This window comes from Netta rufina (genome assembly GCF_964035555.1).
Source record: "Netta rufina genome assembly, chromosome: 8".
Classification (NCBI taxonomy): domain Eukaryota; kingdom Metazoa; phylum Chordata; class Aves; order Anseriformes; family Anatidae; genus Netta; species Netta rufina.
Window position 1 is genome coordinate 15,172,066 of NC_140131.1, and position 26,201 is coordinate 15,198,266.

Sequence of the window (26,201 nt, forward strand, 5' to 3'; positions counted from 1 at the left end):
AGTTTCACCTTTCACATAAATTTTTATATCAACTACTTGTACAATTAACAGTAGCATGGTGGTTCCACAATCACTGCATGCAGTATGAAGACTGGGCAATATCAGTAATACTTAAACAACAAGGACCTATATGCTTACCTTTAGTCCAGGTGCTCCCACAAGCCCTGGCATGCCTGGCAATCCCTTGGGACCTCGAGCTCCAGGATAACCTGCCAGACCTGCTAAGCCTGGGTTTCCCTTATTACCCTTAGTGAATGAAAAGTAATTGATTACAAGCAGAAGGCCAAACATATATTTTCATTGTATGCAAAAACAGGCATGTAACATACAGTCAGGTAAAGCTGCTTAATATTTTTCTGTATACCTGACACATTGGAGTACATCAAAACATATGAAAAGAATAATGGGCAGAATTTCTTCTGTATTTCTGTTAATTCATCAGAACCCATGATACTTAGCAACATAGCTCTGTGTTTTAACTGTGGGTTAGACTGAAGATTCTGAGGAGTCAAATTATTGCAACTTAACAAGTCACTGATTGCCAAGCAAAGTAAATGCTAAACATGCTTAAGCCCACTGCAAACATTCATTATCAGTGTTCATCTCAAACCTTGCTCTGTTGTAACCTAAACATATCCTGCTGTCATCTGTGATGAGAACCTTCTGAGCACCTTCAAGAGAATCAATTGTCTGTTGGAGTTGACTCATGGCATCTCCCCTGTTAGCACACTCCTAAATAGGAGTAGTGGCCCAGATGGATCACCAGGTTGGGTACCAGGGACCTACAAATCCTGAGCATTTTTCTGTCCACAGAACTTGTTAGTTTTATGGACATACCAGTGACTGCTTTCACCTTCCACAGGGAATTATACAGAACAGTTAATAAGACTTAAAACTTTACCCACACCTGCAAATTTGCATATTCAAATTAATAGTCTTTACAGCTGAAACATGTCATTCTTTGCTAATGGTATTTTGAAATCTGCAGAACAGAGCACTAATATCTGTTACTTATAGAAGACAACTCCTTGAAATGTTTCTTGGAAGAGCATGGTGTGATATCTGTTTAGCTAGAACTCTGAGGATTCTGAGCTCAAAATAAGAAGCCCCTTCTGATAGAAACAAGATGCTAAATTCATTTACTGCGGATGAGCTGAAAATGCTGTTGAGATTCACACTATTCATTTTTCATGAAGGGACTCTGCATTAAGAAACAAAACGAGACTCCCTTCCTGCAGAAGCATGCAAAATTCGACATGTCTGTTTATAAATACTAGGCACACTAATAATATTAGTATGACTATGTACGCTCTGAAGATATACATATAAAATAAGCTTACCACATCAAGGAAGATCAGAACAGTTGTTATGAAAATGTATGATAAACTATAAACAATAGCAAGAATTTTGAATGAAAAAATATGTTATTGAATGCATGGAGTTAAGCCAATTGTCATGTTAAAAAACTCAAAATGGAAATTTGCCACCACCCAAACGAACATCGCTGTGATGTTGTTTAGTAGAAAGATCATAGATAGTTATCTTATATTTCATATGATATTCTACTAAGTATTCATAGAAATAGAAGTGTTATGTGAAACATGATTTTTATGTTAAATGTTATTTCCAGAACTTCTGAATATGGTACTGTGGCTTATAGACTGATCGAATGATAAACTTATATAGCAAAAGTTGTGTTCTTTTATTCATAATCAGAAATATCAGTTAAAAGTCTCTCTTTTATAATGCCAGGTTATAATGCCACTACATCTAGTTAATATGAAGTAATGGAGTAACTTTTAATATGAAAGATGACATTCTGAATGAAAAGGCCAAAATATAAGAATTCTTCAGGGTGTTTCTCCTAAATCTAACTCCCCGAAAATCAAGTACTTGAAAGAGATTCAGCAGGCCATTATCTGAAACCTGAGAGGCTCAAAGAGGGTACACCTGCCCCCTATGGGCCTCTTGTTTAATCTTCTGTCAGATAGGCAAATTTATATTTGTAAGAAAGAAAACAAAGAATTGGTCGAATTTTCAAGATGGCAACAGTACTGGGAATTGTTCCTTCTATTTAAACACTCTGGCCTCAGAAAATGTGTAAAGCAGAATGACAAGAAAAGGGGCAATGTGGAAAGCAATTTACCTTAGGGCCAGGTTTCCCTGGCAGCCCAGGCTTGCCAGGATTCCCAGGAATGCCTTCTGGTCCAGGGTAACCCACTGCTCCTTTCTGCCCTGCTGGTCCTGGTTTTCCCTTGAAACAAATTCAAACGAAATATAGGATGGTTGGCTCTCTTTAGCTTCCCCATTACAGAACTACATCACAGTCACAGTATTTCTTAAAACTTAAATAAAAACAGACCCAGTGACACAGATGGCTCTGAGTTAGCATGTTTGATTTAAATAGCTATTGGCTTAACCTTAGATGTGTTGTATTGTGGGATCTAAGCAAATTCAGCTGAAACCATGAGGCTGACTGCTCTTTGTGCAAGGCCTGGAAGATGGCTGAGTGTGTTGATTCTTAAACTGAAGCAAGGAAACCTGATGAAGTCATCTAAGCAACTCTAAAAAATTAACTATATGCCTTCATTTTACTAGATAGCATATTTTTTATGCTTGCAAACATATTCTGTTCAAATTTGTACGCATTAAAAATACACACAAACTTCTAATTAGACTAGTTTGTGTTAACTGTTGCTATACTTGCACTGAAAAGCCTTATGTCACATTCACCAAATCAACAGTAATTTTTTCTTAATAATTTTCTTTTAGACTGACACATTTGATCTTAGGGGGCTTGGAGTTCTGCAATTATCTCTGTATGAATTTATCTCTCAGAAATTTAAAACAATCTAGCTAGAACACAGCTCACTGTAAGAAGTGTATTTAAGAACTGTCTTACAGATTATGAGAAGCATGCCATCTTAATCTCATTTCTAACTTCTGATTGCTGAAGAATCACATTCTTGGGATGTGCTTTGAGATTTCCTCTTTACTGTCTTTTCCTCCTCACTTCTCCATTTTTCTTGCCTTTCTCTTTGCCTCCATTTGCAGAACGATTCTCTCTCTGCAGTCCTCCAGATGGAAGAGCCAAATATTTACAAAAGACACAATTTGCTTGCCTTCAAAAGGCTATTCTTCCACTCTGCCCAGAAGGTACAAGCTCTGCGAAGCAGCTGCATTTCTCTGGTTACTGACAATGGTTTGATGCGAGGGAGTAAAATATATTTACAATACGTGCTTGTGTGGTATTATTTATTAGGGGACCAAAATAGCCTTGGATGCATTTTGTTCTTGGTTATGTTTACAGAACACCTACTACTTCCTGCTCTTTCTCTTCCCTCAGGGAGAAAGGGATGCGAGTTATTTTCTCCCCAGTTAGCTTCTCCAGAAAGAGCATGAAACATTTCAGCGCATGGCAAGTGAGAAGAAAGATAACCTCAAGAGATCTGTCAGCTGTATGCATCATGGACATACGGATACAGCCTTCTCTACGCTGCAGCTGTTCAAGGAACTGATGGGAGCCAGGAGTGAACAGTAGTACAGCTCTGTGCAGTGTAATGCGATAACTTGACTATGAGCCACATAAACAAATCGCTTAAGTAACTATACAAGTAGGAAGCACCTTGTTATAATAGCTGCACTTCACTTCAATGTGCTGAGTAACTGAGTGTAAATCAGGATGCTGTCATAGAGTTTCAAAAATCCCTCTACTTTCACAGGGGCTCCTTTACACTTCCTGGACAATGAGGTGGTTCTTTAGAGTGAGCAGAAGACTTTCTGCTGTGACTCTGGCATGACCCGATTTTGGTTTTATTAATTAATGTATATGTTTCATTTATAACATGAAGATTATAAAACTAAACTTTTCTTACTTACAGGAATTCCAAGTTTGCCCGCCTGACCTGTTGCTCCTTTCTTCCCTGTGGGTCCCTAAAAGTTACAAACACTGGTGAACTGACAAGTGTTATAAACCCAATCCTCTAAGAAGAGCTGAGAATCATTTTCCCCTCTAGAACAAATGTTCACATTGCCTGGCTTTGGACCAGATCATTTCCACTTCAGGAGACAGCAGAAAGTTTTTCAACAAGTTAATACATTTTGTGGAAAACTACACCACTGTAAGGAATTATGCTTTTACAGCACTTTCAATACCTTTCAAAAATGGAAATCATTTAAAGTTGGCAATGTAGATGCACTGAGTGTATCTGGAGGAAAGTACTAGAAAACAGTGTCACAAATGGGAACACTATTCTACGTTTTTGATAAAAAGAAAGATAAAATTTACATAAAACCACTTTTTTTTGTTGTTGTTGTTTGTCTTGACTGATCTAGGAATCTGTAGTCTCAGAAAACCGAGTGATACTGACAGAAGACAGCATTCTTGTAAGTAGTTTAGCTACACAGAAGCCAAGTACCAATGCAGAAAAGCTCGAAATAGGTCGGAAGGATCTGAGAATTCTGTTTACGGGATATTCCTCATAGAATATAGATATCAAACATACCAGAAAAAATTAGGAAGTATTCATAAATTACAACACGGGCATTAATTTTATCTTAACTCTCAGATATAACCCCTCAGACAGCAGAAACAAAAATAACAGTTGTAAGCACTGATCAAATAGAAAAGAGCTGCCAAGATTTTCTGGATTAATCATTTTTAAGAGTGCTATTAAAGCAAAAACTATGATAATTACACTGCCATATTACATAACATGCAATAAAGTGAAAAAAATAAGTCATTTTAAGTTTTGTTTTGTTTTTTGTTTTTTGCTTTTTTCTTTACAATATGAATATGATAAAATCAGCAAAATTGTGTTCTATTCTTTAATTTAATGTCTTTTTGTTAATAAAGGCATACATAAAGTCCACCAATCAGAACAGGAACCTGTGTATCCAAAGAACTCTATATTGTTTTCATTAAAATTTCTGAACACGTAAACTAAACCCAGATGATTCAGCATTGCAATTTATGGGATCAGCTTTGTGAGGCTTGTTATAGCAGCACCAGGCATGCCAATGGAGTTAAGACTCTGTGGATGTTTCCACTATTTTTTGTATAAATCTTTTAACTCTTTTGGTTTGCTGCAGGCTGGATATTGGTTCCATATTTGCCAATGGCAGTTTTAATCTGAGGGCCATTTGCAAGATCAAGAAAACTTTCCCCAAGGGAAAGGCAGAGGAATGACTGATTTTATCCTTTGCTGTGATAGTTTGTTAAATGCAATATATCTGAGCACATGGTTATAGTACACGCTGACAATGTTTACACATCATATTTCCTTTTTGTTTCTCCCCATTCCTAACCTACTGTAGATTCTTGTATTCACCTAGAAAATTTTGTAATTTTAACAATCATCTATGGAACATTTTGAAGAAAACTCGTCATTGAAGTTGCAAAGGCAATTCAAGTTGTAAGAAATCTTCTAGCCTAAATCTTTTGGAATCTCAAAGGTAAATAAAAAAGTCACCCTATGGTAGAATATAAAATATTTTTGGCAACTTTCAATATACCACCAAGATGAACTATTATTTCTAAAGGAAAATATTTAGTCTTTTTTCTTTTTCTTGACTTGTTCTGTCTTTTTAGTCTACTGTTCTGTAGCAAAAAAAAAAAAAAAAAAAAAAAAAGTCATCCAAGTCTGAGTGAAAATTCAGTGCAGTGCAGTACCAGGAGGCTTCATTTACAAACCAGAGCAGTAAAATCCTGTGTGTTTTTCAGAGCTAGTTTGTCACAAGGAACTCTGTTTAAGGGTATAACTGAATATCACTCAAATTTTTCCAAAAAAGCCTCTCATAATGCTTTCTATTACCCCAAAGTAAAACCACTTATCTATCATATTACACATACGTACTAAGATCATTAATCAATTTTCCGTTCTATATATTTATTGTCCCTTCAGTTATGAAAATGAAAGCCAAACACTGAATTTCAACCTTATAAAACAGTAAAACAGAAACCAAACCAAAACCAAACAAACAAAACCAAAGAAACAAAAAAATCAAAATGATTTCCATGCTGCTCTGTTCCTACAAGCTTAATGTGTGGAAAAACTAGCCCAATAGTTTCAAAAGAGAATTTGAGTATGAAAACCAACTATTTCCAGGGAAATGCAAAACGCCACTAATAGATACTGTCATACCAATGCCAAGACAATATACACGCATCTTAGATGAGCTAAACTGTGCCTGCAACAGAGAACACTGTGATCCACATGCAGGTGGCTACTGCCAGCTGTAGAAGCAACCATAAAAACTGTTGGAGCTTCAGTGAGCACTGGGCACTGCTCTGTTCCCACTTCAGACTATGTGACTCAAATGTATTGCTCGGGGATGTAAAACAGTACAAAAAGAACCTTCAGTTAAGTAATTAGCAAGAATTCAGCATAAATCTACAGAACAGCTTGCATCTAGATTTGAGATGATTTGAAACCTAAATATCTTTAGTATAGGGATGTCCAGCAAGCACAGAGATTTCTTAAAACATATTGTAGCAAATCTGTCTACAGCATCATTCAAATTGTAGTGGCAGACAATGATAAGAATTTAAACAGAGTTCAACTCAAACGTGCTGGTTCAAGTTGCTGAAGACTTCACAGGATGTGCAACTTGAGAACAAGTGATGGAGAGCCCTAATCTTCTTGTAAAGCTGGAACATGTAGGCAAATACTACATCTTTAAGAATATCCATTAGAAATCATGTTTTACTCTTGAAACAAGTCTTATGTATCAAAACCCTATAACTTTCTTCTTTTCTAAGGATAGTCAGCAAACAGTAAAAACGTACAATCTCCAATTAAGTGCACTGTTTCTTTACTTTTTTCTACTTACTTCTGAGCCTCTTTCTCCTTTTGGTCCTTGCTTCCCAAATCCACCTGTCTCTCCCTTTGGAAAGAACATATATTAAATAAATAACTAACAACACATCATAGGAAGGCAGAATAAAATGCAATTTCAGCAATCAGCAGAGAAACCTCACGGTTTGCAACACTTACTGGAGGCCCCTGCTGTCCAGTTGGTCCTCTAAGCCCTGGAAGGCCTATGTGACCCTGGGAAGCAGAAAATATAATATATTGCAATACAAATAACTCAGGATGTCATGCTCTGTGAGCTACAGATCTCCTTCGAAAGCCAATCTTGGGAAGTGCTGAGTGGCCTCAGCTTCACTGACTTCATCTGGATAAAGTACACTCAGCTCTCCTGACACCAGACCTTAGGGCTTTTCTTCTTTAAACTCTCTACTCCAACCTCAGTGCAAGAGGGAAATATATAAACAGTCCTGCACTTTTCTGTGCACAGACTATATTTGGTTCATTGATTTATTAGTACGTCTATCTGTAACTTAAACAGGATATTCCCTGTCAAGGGGTGTCTCTTCTGTTTTTCAATAAACAGAATGAGTTACCAGCCATTTATATTTGCTGAAAGACTGCATACAATTAATGAATGATTATTAAAATTGTATTTTACAAAGCAATAGCACTTACATTTAAAATAAAAATGTTAATTGATTTTGTCTTACAGAATCATTTAGGTTGGAAGGGACCTTTTGAGATCATTTAGAGCAACTAAGCTTAAGCAGGGCCACTTAAGATAGGCACTCCAAAACCTCTCTCTGGGCTGCCTGTTCCAGTACTCAGGTACCCTCACAGTTAAAAAAAACAAAACAAAACAGTGTTTTCTTGTGTTCAAATGGAATATTTAATGTCTCTCAAAGCATGCCTTTTGCTTGTCACTACATACTACTGAGACGTGTCTGGTTCCTTCATCCTCATTCCTTCCCATCAGGCATTTATACGCATTAAGATCCCCTGCCTGAGCCCTCTTTCCTCCAGTCTAAAGAGTCCCTGCCCTCCTAGACTCTCTTCACATGATAGATGCTCCAATCTATACTAAGAACTCATCAGTGCAGTGACACACCAGCAAGTGCATCTCAGCATACTAGCAATGAAACTTTTGCAGCATTAGGTGTACACACAGCACACCATGTTCAAATACAAAGAATTAAAAAGCAAGAGGTATTACCTTGTAGCCCTCATCACCAGATTCTCCTCTATCTCCACGCTCTCCACTAGGCCCCTGGAGAGAAAAACACAGAGCACAATGTAACAGCTGGACTGAAATGCTGCTGCAGTGAAGTGAAAAAAGAAAGCTGGGATTTCTCTCAAAACAGACAGACCAACAAGAGTGAATTGAGGATTACTAATATTAAAGTTAGCTTGTCTAAAGGAATAAACATCATTTTTTTCTAAACAAAATGCATTACAACCAGGCAGGAGACGCTTTCTAACATATTTTGCAACTGAAGACCAGAAGATAAAAGATGAATCTTCTATGGGGAAAAATGAAATAGGTATACTGGCCTCAGTAGAAGTTCTCCAGGTTTACACCCATATATATATATGGTATCAGAATTAAGACTCTCTGTGAATGACCAGACTTTATTTTCAAGGCATGTGAGGAAAACTGTCTTACGGCTTTCATAAGAAAAATGGCGGGATAAGGAATCACTTGGCTGTAACAGCAGCCAAGACTTTCAAAAAGACATCCAGCCACTCGTTGGATGAAATAAGAACTGTGTTTTTCTTCCTATGTCCGAAGTGTGAAAAATTGGCCTGGCATCACTAACTGCAGTGCATCTTTACAGTTCAGAAATGAATAGGTTAGCTGCATCTACTGCATATCCACCAATAGATACTATTACGCAACTGCTTTTATACTCTCCAAGGATTCAGCACGTTCATGGCATGTTTCCTAAAGGGAATCTGCAAAGGCCCTGCTTGCAATGTTTGAACGGTCAGCACAGCAGTCCGCTCACCTACAACAGAACTGGCTGAAGTCTTCTCTCTCATGCCCTTCCCTAATTAAGTTAAGAACCTAGTCCAGACTGTCTTCAGTTACATCTGTGTCTTATAGGCCCTGCTTTTTGGGGAGGTGAGGTACAAATATTAAGGTCAATCTGAAGAGGAGTAGGCTGTACAAGCACTACTTTCTAGCACAAAGCCTGAATATTAAATGCTTTTAATAAGATTTTGAGGTTGCATTTGTTTTTTGGACATGCTCATAAATGCTCAAAAAAATAATGTATAGAAATTTAGTAAGCAGAAAGGTTACAAAATTAAGCTTAATCATCTAAATTAGCTTTGGAGTGATAACAAAGTAAGTAAAAATATATTTCTGGTTAGTAAAGCAATTAGGTATAATTCAGTATAAACATAGAGGATAAAAATTCTGTTCCAAAATCTGCCAGTCTAAACACAGAATGATGTCATTAGTATAATTAAATGTTAGGCACATACTCCTAAAGCAGGAAAGCGCATATGATTGCATTTTTCAGAGAGAGATTACTGATTAAAGGACCATCACTCCACAGTTTTGTACGAGGGGGTACTGACTCCTTAGACAGTGATAAGACGTTTCAGAAAGAGCCTGCGTTGTCTCTTGTATTGAGGTACCAATATAATTTTTTTGAGAAATAAAGACCTACTGGTTCACCTATGGGCCCAGGTGGTCCAAGCACTGTATTGTCTTCGCCTGGGTAACCCTAGAATAAACATATGGGTTAAAAAGTGCATATATGTTTAAATATTAGTAATACATGACAAAGCATGCTGTATAGATGGTACTAGTGAATGTGATGCTTATGTTTTTAATACAGTGGAAGTGGTAACTCCATTTCAATGTGCACCATTTGTTTTAGGAAATAAATATAGGAATTAAAAAAAAAAAAGTATTTGCTCTACTTTTAAATGCAGCTATTAAAAATAATCACAGAATCACAGAATTGTCTAGGTTGGAAGAGACCTCAAGATCATCGAGTCCAACCTCTGACCTAACACTAAAAAGTCCTCCACTAAACCATAATCACTAAGCTCTACATCTAAATGCCTTTTAAAGACCTCCAGGGATGGTGACTCCACCACTTCCCTGGGCAGCCCATTCCAATGCCTCACAACCCTCTCAGTAAAGAAGTTCTTCCTAATATCCAACCTAAAACACCCCTGGCGCAACTTTAGCCCGTTCCCCTCGTCCTGTCACCAGGCACGTGGGAGAATAGACCAACCCCCACCTCGCTCCAGCCTCTTTAATGTACTTATACAGAGCAATAAGGTTGCCCCTGAGCCTCCTTTTCTCCAGGCTGAACAAACCCAGCTCCCTCAGCCGCTCCTCGTAGGACTTGTTCTCCAGACCCCTCACCAGCTTTGTCGCCCTTCTCTGGACTCACTCAAGCACCTCCATGTCCTTCTTTTAGCGAGGGGCTACTGAACTGAACACAGTACTTGAGGTACGGCCTCACCAGAGCCGAGTACAGGGGGCCAATCACTTCCCTAGACCTGCTGGCCACACTGCTTCTTATGCAAGCCAGGATGCTGTTGGCCTTCTTGGCCACCTGAGCACACTGCTGGCTCATATTCAGCTGACTATCCACCAATACTCCCAGGTCCTTCTCTGCCTGGCAGCTTTCCAACCACTCATTTCCCAGCCTGTAGCTCTGCTTGGGGTTATTGCGCCCCAGGTGTACATTTCTGTGTTGGCACCAGCCTCTGAGCCACGTGTTTATCAGGTGGGCTTTCCGTGTCCTCTCTGTACCCCTCCCTGCCACCGTAGGGATGGACGAAAACACCACCTGTACTCCCACTCCATCCACTAACCATCCCAGTCCCCTAAAGTCCCATTTGATGGTCTTCAGGTTTCTCTCTTCAGTGTCATCACTGCCAGCTTGGACTATTAAAAGAGGGTAATAGTCAGAGGGGCGAACCAGGTTGGGAAGCTTTCTGGCAATGTCCCTGACCCTGGCCCCAGGGAGGCAGCAGACTTCCCTACGGGTAGGGTCAGGCCAACAAATAGGTCCCTCTGTTCCCCTGAGAAGGGGAGTCACCCACAACAATCACCCTTCTTTCTGTCCTGGTGGAGACAGTCCTGAGGTGTGGAGTCGACTTCCTCGCCCTAGGCATCCTTCTGGGTAGACTTTCTACCTGTTCCTCAGCTACTGGTCTCTCAAGCTGCAGGGCCTCAAACCTGTTGCATAAGGGCACCTGGGAAGGTGGGGCCGGTGGGGGAGGGCATCGCCTGCGATGTCGAGCAGGGACCTGTTTCCATTCCTCCTCAACTCCTAGGTCCCCTGCCTCTGCCCGACAGCAACAGGGCAGGAGGTCCACCCCCATTTGGGGTGTCTCACCCTAGTACCTGTCCTTCAGGCCGTGCAGAGAGTCGCTCCACAAGTCTATCTCCCGTTCACACTCCCTGATATCCCTCAACCTCTCAACCTCCTCCTTGAGTTCTGCCATGAGGCGGACCAGGTCATCCACCTGCTTGCACCTCATGCACACAGTCTCTCTGTTCCCCGCAGGTGGTAGCAACAAGCTCAGGCACTCCCTGCATCCGGAGACCTGAATGCCGCATTTTTGAACGGGCAGTCGGTCTGGGTATGTACAGGCTTCCAAGAGAGGGCACTGTGCCTGGTGTACACCATCGCAGCTGAGCTAGCGGTAGACCGCCGTTAGAGGAGGTGTTCGTATGGGCAGGGGGGAGCGCTCTGCCCTGCCTGCGCTAATTACTGCGCCAACTGACGCGCTATGCCCTGTTTGCCCGTCCTGTTCGCGCAGGCAGGGCGCTCGCGCTCCCTAGGGGCAGCTTTTGAACGGCAGGGGCGCTGCTGGCTCCGCCTACGCCTCGTTCTCGCCTCGTTCACCTCCCTCACGAGGGCTGCCGGGTCCTGGGGGCTCCCTCGAGTGGGCTCGGTGCCGGAGAAATTAGCACGCCTGTCCGATCCCCCGCTCCGCTACAGAATGCATCTGCCCCGGAGCCGATCGCCTCGGCAATTGGCCGATACTAGTTCTAATGGCCAATACTGTTCTAACTGTTCTAGTGCCCAATACTGTTCCAATACTTTTCTAATGTATTAGAACAAAGTCCACATAGTCATTTGTTAGGAATGGAGAAACAGGGTATTTGACAAGAGCAAAAAAACAAAATTTCTTCTACTGTCTTGAGATATGTACTTAATACAGGTAAACAAGTGTCCAGAAAATTCCAACAATCAGCATAAACAGGATCATTCTGTTTTTAATTCTAAATACAAAACAGCCATCATCCAAGTAATCCAAATAATAGACAACACAATTACATATTCTAGATGATATTTACCAATATATTTAATGCAGAGGCAAATATTTTGAACATGATGACCAGTTTCAAAAGTGCATCAAACTGAAATTTCAGAGGTGACTAAGCAAGTTAGACTCCTACCTCCCAACAATTCAGTTTTCAGGTACTGTTTATGAAGATTTTCTCAGAAGCTATTTAGAAAATCCTCACTAATTGCCTATTAGCAGTATTAATTGCAAAACTGGCCCTAACATAAGAATAGGTTTCTTTGTCAGGCTCAACTCAAAATTAATCTTCCTGAAGGGAATCCCTGTACTTGCCTGGGGCCATACAGACTTCTCAGCATTCAGATTTGTTTGCAGGCCTTGGAGCAGTAGTGAAAGAACAGTAGTGAATTTGACACTGAAATAGCAACATTGAGGCAATATCCTGCCCCTAACATTTTATATTAAGCATAGAGCTTTGACCATCATAGTTAAACTTCCAGCAAAATCCATGGGAGTACTCACAGGTTTAAAGTTTAGTGAATACTTAGCAGTTCCCACGCTGATTATTTCTGTCAGTAGCATTTACTGAGGGCAGTGGTGCTATCTGATACAATTACATATTTTTTACAATGGGTACCTTGTGTTTTAAAGCCTCAAACATTTCAACTACAGTTCAGAACTTTGCATCCAAATGATCAGTTTCTGCAGTTTGTATTTCTTTTCTTGTTCTCTCACAATACTAATATCTCCAAATAGTGGGTTCACTGCATGCTGAGGAAAACAGTGAGCTTACAGTAATATTTCTTTCCTTTATGACTACTCAAACGATAGAAAAGTATAATCTAACTTCATACCTTCTCTCCTTTGGGTCCTGGGGGCCCTGAAGGCCCTGGAGGACCTTGATGGCCCTAAAGAAGAAAACAAAACAAAAATTAGTTCCAACACAAAATAATAAAAGAAAGAATTCATTTTTTAGATGCTTGTTGTCATTATGTTTTGCTGCTTGCAAAATTAATGGGCACAGGCAGAAAAATTACTCTGTGCAGGAAAACCTATGTGCACAGTTAGAAACCGGAAGTTCTGGCAGGGCTTGATGCAAGTGAGGGGAGCTGGGCTGGTTCTTACTTCAGGGTTAGGGCCACAGATGGACATTTCTGTTTGGAGTAGACATGGCAGTCTGGTCTGTAAGAGCAAGACTCAATCCATCTACAGGGATCATTGGAGAACAGTGATTATTTTTCAGTGAAAGTCACAATATTTTTATGCCCTTCAAGTAACCTCATTCAATCATTGGTTTTGTTACTGAAAAGGAAGCTGCCTGGCCAGACAGTAAACAGAAGTGGTGGTTTGCTGAATTCTCTTTATAATGAATAGCTGTAGTAATTTCATAGGAACTATATTAACAAATAGAGTGGGAAGCACTGGACAAACAAGTTTCAAATCTGAGGGAAAAAACAACTGCTGTTGAACTCACAAAGAAACAACTCACCATTGCTTAAGGCTAATGCTTTTAAGTAGGCAATCAGGTGTGATATAAAAGTATGTATCTGAAACACAATACGTTTGTGTATTCTAGATACAGATCTCACATGATATTTGAAATTATTTAGAGCACCAGAGTTAAATTCATTAAAAAAAAATCATTAAAAAAAAAAAACTCACCCCATAACCTGGAATTCCTAGTTCTCCTTCTGGTCCCATTCCTCCTAGATATCCCTATTAAAAGCAATTATCAGTGATAGAAAAAATAGTTCCCTTTTAAAATGTTACAACAACATACACTTTATAAAGTAATCACTTGGAAAAAACTTCAGATACTGAGATTTGAGAACCACAGATTACTTCCTTGTTACTTCCAACTTCATTCATTAAAGAACACTGGACTTCTCCTTGTGCTGTGGAAATGATGGTCAAAATTTCAGTCCTAACAAAAGAGTTCAAGTCCTTCTCTTGAAAATTAGACAGGTACTTTAGTTCTAAACTTCACGTGTTATGGGAAACAATCCTGCATTTAGTGGTTACAGTATTGGACGTTGGAGCTGTGAGATGGGCAAATTGCCTCAGTTGCATGGAGGGTGCATTTGTTTTTGCATCTGCTATTACACAATGTGAAGCATGCTTGGAGAGCTTGCGATGAGAGAAATTCATAAAGTTAATGAAAATACCCTTAAACCAGTTAACATTGCCAGACTCCCATTCAATAGGACAAGCAGTCCTCAACTGAAATGCTTTGTTTCAGCCATGACTAAGGCTTTCTTTATGTAATAGCAAACCCCACAATTTCTTTTCTTGGAACTAGAAAGGTTTAAGGAACAGCAATATCACTAAGTTATATCTGGATTGTGGGGCATGTGTACTCTACGGCAAGCCCTGCCATCCTGCTCCTCTGATTACCAGATCAGGAACATGACCGGTGCATGAAATCGCTTCCTGAAGGTCCATGAATTTCTGCCTGGATGGGTGCATAGGTCTCATGCTGACACTTAAAGGCCAGGGCACACATCGATACCTAGGGGCTGAGAAGGACTTCCAAATAGTTTAAGCACTGCCTGCATCTCCATCTCCAGCTGTTGATATTTGTACATGCTATACCTGTGACTTGCCTCCTCCCATGGAGAGACATGACATTGCTAAATCATAAATATATCAGCTCTTAAATAATCATGTTTTGTACAAACCGAGGGGCCCCGAGTTCCTCTTGCACCTTTGGGACCAATTTCGCCAGGTTGGCCAGAGTCACCAGCAGGTCCAATTTCTCCAGGAGGGCCAAGCTGCCCTTTTTCCCCCTATTGGTGTTATTGTATTAAAAATAATAAGAGATTGATACTATGTTTAAAATGCAGTTTAAATGCCTAATGAAAGCATGTAACAGCATTATTTAAGAGGATTATTATATTTACATGTCATTTACAGTAGTTTTTAGAATGTCTGAACCCAGAACTCCTCAGTGGAAAAAAATAATTTTGATAGAGAATTTCTTTGGTTTAGCCAAAGCTTTACATTTTTGATAGCACCAGAAACTGAGTTGCGCATTTTGATCCAAATTTAAATTTCCTAAGGTCTCAAAAGTTATCAAGTGCAGAACAATGACAATTCTAATTGCTATGGCTAACAAGAAAAAAAAAAAAAAGCTTGAAGTGTGATGGAAAATACGGATAGGTTTAGTTCACTTTATTGGTGTTTTCATACTACAATCTAACAACATATAAAACCTGACGTCTTTTGCAGTGCTGACAGGCTCTCAACAGTGTCAAGTGATTGAATGAAATTATTTTGTAAAGTAAATTTCAGACAAAAGGGAATCTGGGGAGATGAAAAATACTACCTTTTTTCCTACACGTCCCCTTTGACCTGGATTTCCTGGTGTTCCTTCAGGACCCTGTATGTTAATTAGGGAGAGAAAAAGAAATGATTGAGAAAAGCCCTGGAAACATATTTAAATTGTGCTCCAAATTGGATAACTAAGCAGGCTTTTGTAATACACAGAGGTGGGAGGAAAAATCTCATTAAGCGTTGCTGTGAGAAAGTCAGTAGAGTAGGACTTTTTCAAGTTACAGCAGAAATAAATGGGCATACATAAGGGATCACTTATCAAAGTACTGAAAATGCTTTGGAAATGAAGAAACAAAACACACAAAAAACACCAACTAATAAATCTTGTCCAGACAGGAAATATTATTTTAGTAATAAAGTTGCTTCAAGATAAATACTGGATTTAGAGAAATGCAATACACAGTCAGGGGAAAATTAACAAGACTTTGGGACTATCAAGTGTGAAGAGCAGGGCCCTGACACAACTTACTGCAGCAGGAGAGCCCTAACTCAGTTAGTGATGGTGCCTCCCACCGCCAGCCTCCTGGTGATGGTGTAAGTGGGTGAGCTGCCTGCAGGTGAGGAGTGTATAGAGCTACAATCCCGCTGTCCTCTCGGTCACTTCAAAAAATGACTCAAAGCTTTACTCAAAGCTTTTTATTCAAAAAATGACTCAAAGCCCTTCAAAAAAGGGCTCAAAGTGTCTGGAGCTCACTGGCCTCAGGTTACCTGATAGCTCCTTGAAGGCAAGGAGGCTTCAGTTTTGGGTAAGGGGAGATCTATCTCTCTCTCTTTCTATAATATTTTTAGAGATATTGTGGTGATGAGCTATGATAAACAGAGTTCAAACTGATTTGTGAAGTACATATGTTGCTTCATATGTATCTGTTCAAGTAAAACGTAGTATTAATCTCATCCCCAACAGGACAACCAGACAACTGACGATAGGTAATCCATTTCCTTGTTTAAACTAGAACGGTGATCTGTCCACATCCCTAGAACGAGGTCAAACCAAAATCATGATCTGAACACTCCCAGATGCTGGGGAAGATGAGTGAGGAGGGATTGCAGCCGCTTCTGGAACGCATGGAACAGAAACTTGAAAAATACCCTGCTAACCACATCCTCCCAAACATCAAATCACCAGACCCGCCTGTCTCTTTGAGGTGCAGCAGCACTGTTGATGCTGTTTACTCTATACAAGTTAATTACATACTTTGCAGATATGCCAGGGCCAAGCTGTTTTATAATTTTAATGTACAAAACATTCCAGCTTTTCCAGAATTGCCAATCCAAAAAAGAAGTCAGGGTGACATTACTGAATGAGAAACTAAAATTGTTCTGCAGCACACTGTGAGCTAACAGCACGCTGACAGCTGAAAGTGCACTTTCTTCCTTTACTAGGAGAGTAGGTCACTGTGAAGAACCCAAGACTTAAAAAAGCTAATTGTATCACTGAGGCTTAGAGGACAGAGAGGATAGTGCTCACAGCCGTTAACAGCTGGCCCTCTGAACTACTGTTTACTCAGACTCCATCATCACATAAGAGCTACAGCGAAGGCAGCCAGAGGACTGTGAATGAGAACAAGACAATTTTTGCTAAGGGAATCTGATGTCTGAATTAGGACTATGTACTTGCTTTGGAAACCATGCTCTAAAAGATCAGTTTACATTAAGAACTTGCATAAAACTTCAGCAAAACAGATTATATGGATGGAGTTTAGGTGCTAGGCATTATGCCAGAACAAATAAGCAAACTGATATAACAATGTGGACTGTGGATCCCAACGCTCATTTGCTATTCGACCTGTGTGTGTGTACTACTCTTTCTCTCCATCTGCAGTTTCTGGTTTAGTTATCTATGGCAATTGATAATAGGTTCATTTAAATATATGTTCATTTAATTCCTTTCACAGAAGCACCAAAATGAAGTTAGTTAAAGAAAAAGTGTCTTTTAAGAACAAAATGGAATCATGAAATTCTTTCTTCTGTCTCCTTGCTTTTTATAGTATCTGCCTCACTACAGGGCCGTTTACAAAGGAAGAAGAGAAGGCCCACCATAGATGTGACCTCACACCACAGCACAGAACTATCAACTGAAGCAAGGCTTCCTGGCACGACACACCTTCATTTCTGCAAGTCAGTTCCAGCATAGGATAGACAGCATCCATAACGATGTCTTTACATCACCTTGTCAGCAATACGGAAAGGCCACTGTTTGGAAAGACAGGCCAACTGATCAGGAACCACACCAGCAGATGTTGTTTGGATTATGTGGTGTCTACTATCATTTGATACTGGTTTTAAGCCAATTTGACCTGTCTTGTATCTCTCACCAGAGAAGGCCCTATAATCCAACACTTTAAGAAGCCCCATGCTGTTGGTGTCTGTGCTGCAATCATTTTATAATGAAAGACACCTCAACATTAAGGATATCACTTCATCTAGAAATGTTATTTTTAGACGTAGCTTTTGTTGTTAAAGTGTATTTAAAAGAATGACAGCTAAACATGTATTTGGTGAGAACATCACCACAAAACCTTCAACTGGAGCTAGAACATGGATGCTTTAAGTTCTAGAGCTTTATTATTTGCAAACTGCTCAAAATGGCAGTTCATTGTCCTGACAAACTTTTAATCTAAACTAAAAACTAAATAGCCCTGGAACAGCAAACAAAGCCATTAGGTAGGGAAAGATACAGAACAATAAAACATCTTACAGCACAATTTATGGTAGGATATATTATCTCACCAACATCTTTAGGCATTTAAAAAAAATATATAGAATGATTTAATTCTGTTAAATTGCCCACCGTCTCCAAATGAAGGTGAGGATAGAGACTAACAATGGAAGGTTGCCTGGAGGGGAGAGATCTGAAGTGAGAGACACCAGGCTGTGTGGTGTATGTGTCTAGGTGACAAGTGTGAGGAAATACTGTCTGCTAAGAGACCCCAGATTTAGGATGGGGAAAACATTTGTAAGCTCTACCAACCCTGAAAAGTAGAACCACATAGAAAGGGGAGACAAACTAGTTTAAAGATGGTAATCTTTAATGCAATAGCAAAACAGAAAATAATAATAGTAATAAAAAAAGTAAGCTAAATTAAAAAGGAAATAATCACAAAAAGCCCACTTAAAGTTGAAAACACTTACAGGAACACCCATTATGCCAGCTTCACCAGGGGGTCCGACAATTCCTGGTATTCCCATCTCTCCTTTTTCACCATCTTCTCCAAGTAAGCCTTGTTCTCCAGGATCTCCCTTAAGGGTAACAAAAACAAACAAACAAATAAATAAATAATCGAGTTACTGTTCCAAAATTAATTATTCTTGAGAAGAGTGAATTTAAAATCTTCAGGTTTGACCATAAAAGACAACTGAAAAACCACCACACTAAAACTGACTGGAATTTTTCCAGTCAAATTCAGATCAGGCTTCAAGTTAGGGTAAAGCCCTTTCTATCTCATTCATTCACTCCTACAGCCAGATTTTACTTCATCCATCTCCATCTACCTTGAGGATGTGACGTCCCCTGTCCTTGCATGTGACACAGTCTCTGGCATAGCACTGATCTGGCAGAGGACATGGAGCAACTTTGGGCTCACTCTGTCCAGCATGATGGTCATAAAGGAAATAAGATGTACTCAGTTCTTCAGTTTGCTTTTCTCTGTCAAGCCATTCAACTTTGTTAAGCTTGCAGAGCAGATCTGTGCCTAAAAGGCACAGGAAAGTCTATAATATATAGGGCCTCCCATGTTAAAACTGAGCTTACTCAACTGGGCTCTGCTGAACTTGTGAAACAGAGGGGGAAGAAAAAAGATATTTTGGTCTTTAAATTCATTTGACTGCTTTACATCTGCCATAAAAACTGAATGTACCTTTGGGCCATCTTTTCCTTGAACACCATCTTCTCCTGGAGGTCCTGGTTCACCCTTACAGAAATGAACAATTGAAAACGAAGTTATTGCCACTAACAGAACTTCTCCAGATAAAAGTATTGCCTTGGAAGAACTCAAACGGGTCTTACATATGCTTATCATATTTTTGGACTTTTTGAATTTTGGACTACTTTTATGTTGTGATAATTTGTTTTCATTTTTCACAGATTTACAGTGACAGTTACAGCCCTGTGAATCTGGAACACTGGAACATGTAGAAGACAATCTACATTTCAAAATTGAGGCAATACTATGCTCATGGAACACTGAAGGTTTGAACAGTGGTACTGAGATTGCTTAGTTTCAGAGTACATGACGTGTAATTACAATAACCTTAAGAATATATCTGTTTCGTTCCAAAATTTCCACGTTTATGTGAATAACTACTATATTGGTATGTTCAGTGACTTAGTTTAGGGCCATGAAAACCTCATCATTTACCAACAGTACTATCTACTATGACTTTTTAGAACATTTGCATTTCTCAGGGTCTGATATTCAAAGACAGTGGCAACTTGCAACTTTTGATGCAGATAGTAAAACAGCAAATACAAGCTATCCTATACTGCTAACGCGGTATTTCAGGCACAGAAATATGGTAAGTCTAGAGCTTCCACTGTGTACCAGTACCAGGTATTACTGTTCTGCCAGGGCTAGTGGATTGCTGAATGCAAGTTACTGGAGATTTTGGGCAGGAGAAAAAGATAACAGCAAGAAGCTAACATATCTTGAGAGTAGCTCAATGGTAAGGTTCGAATCTAAAAGGATACGGTTTATACTCTTTTACAAGTGCCATGAACAAAACCTGTCTTGAGCATTTTAAAAGCTTTTATCATCCTTCAAAGGTAGGCAACTGTCACATGAAAGAGGTAACACATGCAGAAAGAATAAGCAGGTGCACAAGTGTTTGGTAAAACTAGTTGGTGAATGAGCTATTCACAGCACCAGAAGCAAATCAGCTGCATGAGACAGTGGTACAGAGGGATAGCTTGCTCTGCTGGGACTATAATGTTCCCGTTATTTCATAGGAATCTGTATACAGTGTTATTCTGTGCTGTTATCTTAACAGCTGGGCTAGACACCCTTGGATTTAGTTTCGTGCTCAAACCACTTATTCATGGGTCTCTGTGACATGAGACACTTAGAAAAATTTCAACTTCACAATCAATACTCTTTTTAACTTGTCATGGCATTACAAACATTCTTTTAAAATCTTCTGACAAATCAAGGTTTTCTGACTTGCATTTCTGACACATTTGTAACATACTTTTCTTTCTGGAAAAGATTCACCCAGAGCTCACCCTTAAACCTTGGTCGCCTGGTTCTCCAACCTTCCCAGCAGGTCCAGCATCTCCCTGGAATATCACAAGAAAATTAAATCTTGAAGTTGATATTTCTAACAATGATGGGGTTTACAGATAATGCAATCATCATGACAACACTGCTTAATGGATCACATACTGTATCATTATCTACTTGGCTAATAAGTCAGATCACTCTGATTTCATTTTTTTTGGAAACTGGAAAAATTTAAAAGCCCAAGTGAATAATTTCAACATTTACCTTTGTGCCTGGTTCTCCCTGCAGTCCAGGTTCTCCTTCAGGGCCAGGAGGTCCCTGCATGGTACAAGAGCTATTCTTACACATGATCATCAATAATAGTTTTGCTACTACCAAATAACACAGCCAAAATAGAAGCAAAAATATGACATGAGACACTTAAAGAACTGCATGTCTGAAAAATAAAAATAAGAGAAAACTGTTGTTGGTCTTACTAGAGACTGACAGAAGAAGAGTATAAAGGCGTTCAGAACTGTACCATTGAGCAGTAATACACTGAAGACTCAGCAGTACCACTAAGCATTTACCTTTCATCATAAATTGCTAGCAAGCTAAGCAATAATCTACCTTTTGGAATTCTTACTGACTACTCCATCACTGTTTAGGCTTGGAGTTAAGTAAATACAGACACTGGAAAACAAATATACATGTCTTCACCTTTCAAAGTGTAAATGGTATTAGATTACTTCTTGTAGAATTTACATTTAAACCCTTTCCTGCTTTGGTTTTTAACAGGCAGTCATAAGACTGGGTTCTGGGTGACTGAGGAAGTGCATTTATTTGAAGAAGCCAAATTCCTTTTGTTCTAAGCGAGCTCATCCCTCAGCTACTTCATTGCAAATGTGTCTAAAGCATTCTGTCATACTTCTTTCAAAGAGATATTAAAAACAAGGCAAAAAATAGAAGTTAGGAAGAAGACAGCCTGCAGTTGCTTTTCTTCATCTACCATTTGCAAGGACATTTGATTAATACCATTCCAGTTTCAAACCCCCAGTCTTGGATAAGCTGTCTAACTGCAAGGAAAATGTTTCTTTTTCCCCCCCCAACTTGTTTACTACAGATGTCGTGAATGCATGCCTGACAACAGCTCACAATAGAAAGAGGTACTTGGTTCAGACATTATTGCTTTGCACATGCTTTAAGTAAGAGAGACTCTCAGCAGCTCATGGTATTTAAGTCAGTTACATGTAATCCAAAAAATAATTTCTGAACACATTGTCTAGGCATATTCTGTTGCTTGAGTGTTTGTAATTAGTATATAGATGATGAAAAACTCACCTCCAAACCCATTTCTCCAATAGTGCCAACATCCCCTGGTTGTCCTCTTGGACCCTGGCATTAGACAAAATTTTGGCTACATCATGCAATTAACATTAAATCATGTTGCACAGCCTTGAATTTGTCTCTTCAGAACACTACCAGCTGGCATAAAGAAGTATACTTCATTGTCTTTCCTTCTGAATCCCACAGTGTATGCAAGTACCATGAAAGCATACAGTACCAAAGACCTCATTGCCAGTCCTGACACAGGGAAATAACAGATTTCACACCAAAATAACAGTTTTCCAAGAATAACACAGATGTCTCTTCTTACAGACCAAAAGTAAAGTGTTATCTGTACTAAGCTCTCCCCTTGATTAACTGAGACTTTGTTTAATTAAGGTTTGTTAGACTGTCTGGTTTGTTTTGTGGAAAAGCCTACAGTCTGGTACAGAATTAACTGAAAGCAACTACTGTGTACTTCACTGTGGATTTAGCAATGTTTATAGAGAACAATCACTGAGGTGTAATGGAGTAAAGGCTGGAGTCCTTTTAGTAACATCAGTAAATATGCTATGATCATTTTTTTATAAGCCCTACTAGAAATAATAGATTGCAGTAACACGTCTTCCTAAAGTCGCATGCTCAAACTCTATGCATGTTAGATTGTCCACCTCTGCATATGGACTGGGATTTGCATGCCTGGGGAGCAGAGTTTGCTTGTAACAGCTTACAGCTGATTCTAGAGCCACTATGAACATATGTCAAGACAAATCAACCCCCTAGATGTATCCAATCTGAACTCTGAAAGTTCGTACCCATTTACCTCTTTTGGACTCATTTGAGTTTAAGGTGATTCTACATTCAAAACATTTTGTTGCTGTATAAAATCTCATGTAAAGTAAAGATGTTGCCACTTGTATTGGTGATAGAAGCCTTTTGAGCAAGTATTTACTCTTTTTAATTTCACCTCCTCCTTACAAACTATGCATATGGTTTTCCTCCTCCTGATGACTTGGCAGTGATCACAGAAGTCTGTTCTTCCCTTGCAGTACCAATGTAAACTACATGTGAACAAGAACATTGCAGCAGATGCATCTATTTTAACCTATAGATTCACTGAAGTGTGAAGAATGACTGAAACTGCAGTTAATTTCCTGTTGATAATTCACTTGGGCTACACTATGTCCATTGGGTTTTGGTTTGCAGCAGTTCCATGACATTCCACAATACAGTTGACAGAAAGCTTAAGTCTGATTCAGGAGTCAAGTTGTAATATTCACACAGAGCTAAACTTGCTGGATTGGTAACACATCTTTCCCCTGTGACTTTCAGGGTCGCCAAACAGGGCAATATAACAGCATATTTAACCATTAACAGCAGATAATTTGCAAAGAAGATTTTCACTGAATTGCCTGACAATAGGTAAAGATAACATGCAATTTAGATCAAGCCTGCTACCACAAATAGTTCTAACTGCATTAGTTTCTTTGCTCCTCCATCAATAATTTGCATTTTTCTGTTCTGTGCAAAAACTAGTGACAGGGAAAGAGAAACTGTTTCGGCAGCTGGCTTCTGTATAGTGACCAGCTGTCAGAAGATGAAATCAACTTGCTTGCAAAAGCAGTTAAAAAAAAGAGCCAAGCATTTAATTTGAAATGTCTTGCATCATTTTCATAGCTTCCTTCATAGCTGACAGTGCGATTCTACAATGATGAGAACAACAGAAATGTAGGTTGCTCAAGAGTACACCACTTAAATTAGATAAGGCTGATTGTCATTTAATATATATAAAAATTCAGTATTGACCAGAAAATAGTAGGAATTTTATGTATACATCTTGCATTATAAGGCTCTCGGATGTCACAACATTAAGATTAGGTAATTAGGTAAAATAGATTAGATTATATGGAAGAGCAAAAAGTGACATGAATCCAATAACAGATGTTAGAAAATACATTTTCTGTTGACACATTTTGCCTTTCCTACAAGTTGGCAACTGAAATAAACAGGCAATTTTCAAAATAAAATTTGCTAACATTTCTAAAATGTTGGCTGTTGGAATTTTTCTAGACCACACTTCCCCATTGTGCAATGGCTTTCTGTAAGCATCTGTCAGCCTAAGGATTACTAGAAATAATTTTTAACAATAGAAATAATATTAGAAATAACATACTTTATATCAACACTTCACTTTCAAGATTTAAATTAACTGTATGTTATTTGATGTCCAAAATAACATTTCAGAAGCAACAAAACCATGCATTTTGACAACTCAGACTTCTGCACTATTAAATGGCAGCCTTTCCCCAAGTCCCCCTTCTAGGAAAGCACATACTTTCATTGTACTTACATAATCTGATTTACCCGCAGAGATGGTGATGCAATAGTATTCCTATCACGGCTACATATTTCAGTACTTTGTATGTATTTGCTGCAGATCCTTCATGTTCATCTGTTACAACATTAGCCACATGAAAACAAGTGTGGCTTTGAAATAATAATAATCAGAACAAGAATCCATTCAGCAGAGGAATGTCTGAGGTTTATTAGAACAGTCTCTTTTTTTATAGAAACTTTAACCTGCCAAATAGATGTGGTTCCTGAGTTTCTGAGTAACAATCCTAAAATTTGTCTGAAAAAATGCACTAACATCAGTATTGGCACATACATTTACATAATCCGTAACTTGGATGTCTACCTCAATAAACAGCAGAGCCACCTAATATTGCAATCCAGATTCTGCCATACTCTCTTACGTTGTGCGTGCCTTACTTCAGTGCTTCTCAACATGATTAACAGGTCCCCTTATTTACAAATTAGGCTAAGGAATGGAGGCAGACTCTAGCCCTGTAGTTTTAAAACAATTACCCCACAATTCCTACCTAACCGCTGCTAACAACAAATCTTGGTAAAACGGAGCTTGAGTTACTAGGGAATTCAGTACAATATGTGGAAAAATTTTAAAGCAGGCATAAGGATCGACTTACTGTCTCTCCCATTGGTCCTCTGTCTCCTGTGGTTCCAGGAGGCCCAGGCAAACCCTCAAAGTTAAAAATAAAATGAAGTAAAATAAAAAATCAGTTGGAAACAAGCTGTTTCACATTCTGTGCAAAGTGACTTCCCTCTCTTATTTCTGCTCACTCAATCACTTGCTCAGGAATACCTAAGAAATTTTTTCTTCTGGATGATATGCACTGCCATTCATCTGTGTATATACAGACACACACAAGTCCCAGTAAAGGAACGTGAAATGAAAACCCATTGTCAAAGGTGAGAGGCACCAGGCTCCTAAATCTGGCCAGAAGAGGCAAGAGAAAAGCAGTGGCAACCAGCGTTCTGAGTCTCAATTTCAGCACAACATCACTACCATTACTGCTTTGCTTCTGCTTTTCTGCTTCCTTCTTTTTTAAAAAAATACCATACCATTAGGATTGACCAATAACCTCCTTTGTAAAAGAAAAACTTAAACAGAACACGTTAGATTTCCATTAAAAAAAAAAAGACCTAAAAGAGAAATTTTCTCCTACACAATATATATATTTCATGTATTTTTCTTTATTTATCCCAACACTGATGGCACACATCTAGTCTAAAATCCATCAATTATTTTCTATGTCACAATGAATTTCTCCCTTAAAACTACAATAAAACCACTACCAAAACAACTTCTAGCACTCCCAAGCTACACATAGTTGCCATTCTGCTGCAGTTTGCTAACATACTGTAGGTATGCACTGTGGGCAATCATCCATGAGAACACTGGTCTAGTAGCAGACTACCAAGTTCACACTTACTCTCACTTCTGCTTCTGATTCTTTGCATGAAAAAATACAAACTCTTATGTTAGTTTTCCAGCTGCTCCAAAGTAGACAAATTCCCTTATATGAGTGATAAAGAAGTATGGTATTTGGTGTTTGGGATGAAGTACTAGAGCATTTCATACTCACTGGTGCACCTTGATCTCCTCTTTGTCCTGGATTTCCAGCTTTGCCCTGGTCAAAGAGAAATATTGAAAGATGATGCTGGCTTCAGATAACTTCCAAACACAGCTCAGAAACTTGCAGTAACTGCATTAAGGCTTAATACAAAGATTGTCTCCAATACTTACAATGAGCCCAGGAGTGCCTTTCTTTCCTGGATCTCCTCTTTCTCCCTGATAAATAACCAAAAACACGTGAGTTCTATGTGCATTTGCTAGATAAACTGCATACAGCTGCTACAAGTTTAAAAGTTGCGTTAAGTGCAGAAATCG

At 39.1% G+C, this 26,201-nt stretch overlaps 1 protein-coding gene across 1 annotated transcript in view; it reads right to left on the reverse strand.

Annotated features, from left to right (window-relative positions):
- COL24A1 (collagen type XXIV alpha 1 chain) overlaps nt 1–26,201 on the reverse strand; it is a gene marked incomplete at both ends in the record, with an annotated part of 134,533 nt that overhangs the window by 15,445 nt on the left and 92,887 nt on the right. Inside the window, 19 exons of the mRNA XM_084291454.1 lie at nt 139–246; nt 2,147–2,254; nt 3,880–3,933; nt 6,832–6,885; nt 6,996–7,049; nt 8,026–8,079; nt 9,488–9,544; nt 12,950–13,003; nt 13,758–13,811; nt 14,774–14,881; nt 15,421–15,474; nt 18,561–18,668; nt 19,286–19,339; nt 20,647–20,700; nt 20,909–20,962; nt 21,965–22,018; nt 24,937–24,990; nt 25,897–25,941; nt 26,058–26,102. Coding sequence (XP_084147580.1) covers nt 139–246; nt 2,147–2,254; nt 3,880–3,933; nt 6,832–6,885; nt 6,996–7,049; nt 8,026–8,079; nt 9,488–9,544; nt 12,950–13,003; nt 13,758–13,811; nt 14,774–14,881; nt 15,421–15,474; nt 18,561–18,668; nt 19,286–19,339; nt 20,647–20,700; nt 20,909–20,962; nt 21,965–22,018; nt 24,937–24,990; nt 25,897–25,941; nt 26,058–26,102 — 1,227 coding nt within the window. The remainder of the gene's footprint in view (nt 1–138; nt 247–2,146; nt 2,255–3,879; nt 3,934–6,831; nt 6,886–6,995; nt 7,050–8,025; nt 8,080–9,487; nt 9,545–12,949; nt 13,004–13,757; nt 13,812–14,773; nt 14,882–15,420; nt 15,475–18,560; nt 18,669–19,285; nt 19,340–20,646; nt 20,701–20,908; nt 20,963–21,964; nt 22,019–24,936; nt 24,991–25,896; nt 25,942–26,057; nt 26,103–26,201) is intronic.